General features: G+C 29.0%; 1 protein-coding gene across 1 annotated transcript; it reads left to right on the top strand.

Moving 5' to 3' along the window:
- Window positions 1-3,624: 3,624 nt before the first annotated feature.
- On the top strand, window positions 3,625-4,628 carry LOC122579217. The gene is made up of 2 exons (XM_043751336.1): window positions 3,625-4,014; window positions 4,137-4,628. Exons 1-2 carry the CDS (start codon window positions 3,767-3,769, stop codon window positions 4,459-4,461), a joined length of 573 nt encoding a protein of 190 aa, XP_043607271.1. The 5' UTR covers window positions 3,625-3,766; the 3' UTR covers window positions 4,462-4,628.
- The last annotated feature ends 923 nt before the right edge of the window (window positions 4,629-5,551 follow it).

Raw genomic sequence — 5,551 nt, 5'->3', positions numbered from 1 at the left:
TTACAAATTTATGTTAGTTTGTACGATATATGGGGAAAAAATCTAATACTTTAACATGAGACCATTTTTATTACGTATGCCTACCGTAAAAACTATAAACAAATATGTGCGACACAATTAAGTTTGCTTATATATTATACTATACTAGTGCTCAGGCTCGTACATTGAATGAGTAGTTTCAAGATATATCTATATTATATTATAATAATTATCACTTTCTCTATCATAAAAATGTTAGATGTAAAATTATCATTTTACCTTCAATAAATTAATTTACATCATCAACCCTTTATCTTCTAAAATATCTCAAATACCCTTTTACATCAATTGCATTAAATCAATTACTTACACCGACCACCAACAACAGTTCGTCACCACCACGACCGCAGTCACCACCATCACCAAACCGCCGCCGCATCGTGCAGGTACAAGCTAGTAAATCTAATAATAATAATTGTAAAACAAAAAGTGTATGACCAATATCAAAACTTAATGAATATGAAAACTAAAAAATAAACATATGAAAATTAACTCCATATAAATATTGATTCCAGTTTACTTTTTTTTTCCAACTTTAGTTAAATAAAAAGAATAACAAAAAGTGTATGACCAATATCACACCTTAATCAATACGAAAGATAAAAAAAAAATATAAAAATTAACTCCATATAATAATAACAACAACAACAACAATAATAATGATTTTTCTATAAGATTTTTTTATTACAGATAAGTTATTTTTTAAAGAAAGTTACCTTAATAGTCAATAAAGAGAATGAATATCTAAATATAAACCCCTACAAAAATATTTTCTAAAATTAGTCAAGTATTTTTCACAAAGATGACTCATTATTAAGACTTGATTAGAACCAATAAAAAAAATACATGTGGCAAGATAATGACATATGGGCGAAAAATATATTGAACTTAAACTTAATTCAATTAGTAATACAAGTAATTAATAAACTGATAATAATAATTTAAGGCACAGGGTAACATCACCAAGCAAAAGTCAACTCGACCAAAGCATTTGCGGCGACGTCGCCGCTAATACTCTGACACTGACAGGGGGCCCGCTATTTTCTCTGCCAGATTTACCATTACGGACATGGGGCCCGCAGTATTAGCGACGACGTCGCCGCTAATACTTTCTGGTCAGGGTTTGACTTATTTTAGCTTGGTGGGCTTACGCTCCTCGTAATTTAACACACACCTCCGTTCTCTTATTTACTTGATTATCCCACTACACATCACACCCAAAACCCAATCAATACCAATGATAAGAGACAAACAAAAGCATGAACCATTTACAAGCAATGTGCAAGTGTAGATTATCTCCAAAGTCTATTAATTAGTTTTGTTAAATTTGTTTATCTATCTATTAGTTCTTTGTTTTCCTAAAATAGAGTAAGTATGGGGGATGCATGAAAGAAATGGAAACCGAATCTTAAAATCGATGATGATCGATGATGAATAATGATTGTGGGTTTAAGATGAAATGAAATGAGGTTAGGACTTGAATTTAGATTAAATTTGTTTGTTTTGTAGAGTATTTGCTTATGAAATTTGGCCCCATATGTTTCTATCTTGTCACATGTCAATTTTTTTTGGTTGGTTTTAATTCATTTTTATTGAGGAGGGAGTATTAAGCTAAAAGATTAATAAGGAAAAGGTATTAGGCTAACAGGAAGGTAAATTAGGGGTGCCAAGTATTCCCAACCCATCTTTTAGTTATATTATAGATATTCGTTAGAAGATAGTATTTGTTCATCATTTGGGTCTTTTAGGACTTAAAATTGATATACGTGGGTATATTGTAATAATTTTTGTAATATACAAATATTGTATGTTCATTTTTTTCAAGGGTAAATCTTTATCTTTATCTTTATATATAATAAAGAAGAATTGTTTTTTAAAAGTATTTTTAAAAAGATTATTATGTGTCAAGATCACATATTATTTAAAAAGGTTTTTTTCTTATTTATGATGTCATATTTAAAAGAACCCCATTTAATGCTTATTTAAAATTCCTAATCTTTTATTTGAAAAAATATATAAATATATATAATGTAATGAAATGTCTTTTATTTCTTATTAACGAAATAAGTATTATTATTTTATATATCATTGTATTGGTCGATTCATTATGTTCATATCAAGTTATAATATTTCAATAACAAAAATTACATATATTTTTTATATATATTTTTTGTTTGAAAGTTTTAATTAAAATGCCCAGGTTGAACCCGGGGTTATTAACTAGTATATTATAAAATAACAAATGACTAACTAACAAGAGGTTAGAGATTAATAAGAGTCAAGAAATACAATTTCAAATACTATCAGAGTAACTAATTAATACCGCAGATACTACCAAGACGACATTGAGAAAACGTTACACAATTTAATGTTTATAAAGTACTCATTGTCGTGATATTTTAGCGATACTAACAATATAGATACTGGACGAACTTTGAGAGCTTTGAAACAAAAAGTTACAACTAGTATGAAAAAATAAAAGAAAATGTGCAAAATCTAACATATCTTTTGCGTTCTTCAAACTCATGAAGTAGAGTTTAGCTTTAATAGAAAGAGTTAATAGCATTAGTACCCAATTTTTTAAAAAAATATACCAAATTAGCCAAAAATTTTTTGATTTTCACAAATTACCCAACAAAATCGTAATAAAATGTGAAAATTGGAATGAGATTTTAAAAATCGCATAAAAAATTTTAAAATCGCATAGAGATTTTGGAAAATCGCATAAAGATTTTGGAAAATCGCATAAAGATTTTGTAAAATAGTATAAAGATTTTCAAAATCTCTCATAGAGATTTTGAAAATCGTATAAAGATTTTGAAAATTTTTATGAGATTTTGACTTGTTTTTTATTTTGACTTTTTATTTAGATTTTAATTTTTGCATTGTGTTTTTTGAATCTAAAAAAAAAAGTCAAAGTCTAAAAAAAAATTCAAAAAAGGTAATGTGAAAATCAAAATTTAAAAAAAAAATCAAAATTAGAAAAAGTCAAAATCTCATAAAGATTTTGAAAATCTCTATAAGATTTTAAAATCTCATAGCGATTTTACAACATCTCTATTAGATTTTTAAAATCTTTATGGGATTTTATAAATGTTCTATGCGATTTTACAAAATATTTATGCGATTTTATAAAATCTCATTGCGATTTTCATTTTTTATTACGATTTTGTTGAGTATTTTATAAAAGTCTAAAAAAAATTAATTAAATTAATTTATTTTTATAATAAATTGGGTACTCAATTTTCTCTGATAGAAAATCTACGTGACTATCTTCTTTATATAATAAGAGTATGTAGCCATAAGTTAGGTAGTTAAGTGTAATTTAAGACAGCCATACGTATACGGGGCAACGGGCCATACCTAATAAGCAAACCCCCTATTGTGTGTGAGGTGGTCTCGATCATACCAAATAAAAAAGGGCCCCACCAAATATAGAAGTGGATAACACCGAATCTTTTCTTTTGGCCACTACGATGTACAACCATAAATAGAAACAAAGCATTTATACTGATAATAACGCATGCACCACTTGTACCCTTATCCTCTTTTGTCTTTAAAATCCATTATCCTTATCTTTCCCTGTTTCCCCATAAGCAAGAAAACAAGTGAGTATTACTCTCCATTCATTCATAAAAAAAACCAACCCCATTCTGTTCTCATTTCTCAGGAAAGACTTTACTATTTTAAGCGATTCAATATCACTGAGAATAAGCTCTACTTCTCGATGACTATGATGCAGATGCAATTAGGTTCATCTTCATTTGATCAAGAAAACAAGATCTTTGGAATGATGGCTAATGATCATCATCATAAAGCAGAAGAAGAAGATGATGATTCATTTTCATCGGATGTTTCGAGTGTTGTATCGTCAGATGATGAATCTGACGATGCATTTGAAGATAGTTGTCCTTCTACGGATGATAGTCATGCCTTGGGTGACATGTCAGATCTACTTCAACAACTTCCCTCCAAGTATGTCATACTTCAAAATATTTTCATCATATATATATACTGTATATTAAGTCAAAACCCCAAATTAGATGTATGTATATCTTGAACTTGTACTTAATGTATATGTTACATGATTTTAACAGGAGAGGATTATCTAAGCACTTTCAAGGGAAATCACAATCTTTCACATCTCTATCAAAAGTGATATGTTTACAAGATCTTGCAAAACCAGAAAACCCTTACAACAAGAAACTAAAATCATGCAAAAGTTATGTTGGATTGTCAAGAATGCTACCACCACCTACAAGAAGTGCATCTTCTTCAAAGCTTTTTAATAAAAAGACATCTTCTTCAAGGGCTTGTTGTTCTTCATTAAGTTATGGTAGTAGGCCACCTACACATCCATCTCATAGTAATGGTACTACAAGTGCTAGTGGCTTTTCAAATCAAACTCCTTTGTTTGTTTGAGACAATCATACATATATATATATATGTAATGTTAGATTCTTATCATTAATTTGTTGCGATTTGCGGAGAGATTGTGTTGATCATCACACGTATTTGTATTAAGTATTTGAGATACAATACGATCATTGTGTATATATTACTCGTAATATTAGATTTATTTACGGGAATTGAATCTAGTTTAGTACTTTATGTTGATGGAATACATGGATTCAGAAATATTTGATGTGGATCGCTTATTATGATTTGACTCATGGCTCTTGTTTTAAGAAGTGGTCCGAAGGTTTGAAAGTCCTCATAAAAGTTGTAAAAGAACAGCACAAATAAAAAATAGACGACATTGATAATACTATATATGCCTAATTAATATATTAATATATGTAAATATATGCTTTAGGAACCAATTAGAGAAAGAAAATACATAATACATATATTAAATATATGCTTGATGCCTAAATATATGCTTTAAGAACCAAGGGAAAGAAAATACATAATACAAGTGAATATAAGGCTGTCTGATATTTAAGTGTAGAACTTTACACATACTCACATACTAATTTTTTAATATTTGTTGAGTTTTAATTAAAACATGACCCTCTGATTTTTATTAATTAAAAAAATAATATGTGAGTGTTTCACACTTAAGCTTAGCTAACTAACAACATTATATTTCAATCCCTTTAATTTGTTAGGTATATTTTTAAGAACATTGTTAATCATTTTTCGGTATATATTATATTTATGTTCATTTAGGTACACACCAGCGGGAAAGCAGCGGAGTCTATCTAACTTTACTACGCAGCACACATTTTTTGTAGTTCACTGGCCCTCTTGTGATATATGGTATATATAGTAATGGTAACATGTTAGTTTTTTAATTCGTAGCATGAGACTGCAGGGTATCACACTTTCAATGTCTTCAGCTTATTACCCTCAATCTGATGGCCAAACTGAAGTATTAAATCGGTGTTTGGAGGCATATTTGAGGAGTATGTGTATAGAGGACCCTCGTCAGTGGGTGCAATGGCTACTTTTAGCTTAGTGGTGGTATAATTCTACATGGCATTCCTCTATTAAAATGTCACCTCATGAG

The sequence above is a fragment of the Erigeron canadensis genome, chromosome 8 (assembly GCF_010389155.1).
Source record: "Erigeron canadensis isolate Cc75 chromosome 8, C_canadensis_v1, whole genome shotgun sequence".
Lineage (NCBI taxonomy): Eukaryota > Viridiplantae > Streptophyta > Magnoliopsida > Asterales > Asteraceae > Erigeron > Erigeron canadensis.
The sequence above is the reverse complement of the archived record's forward strand: the minus strand, read 5'-3'. Positions and strand labels throughout refer to the sequence as shown.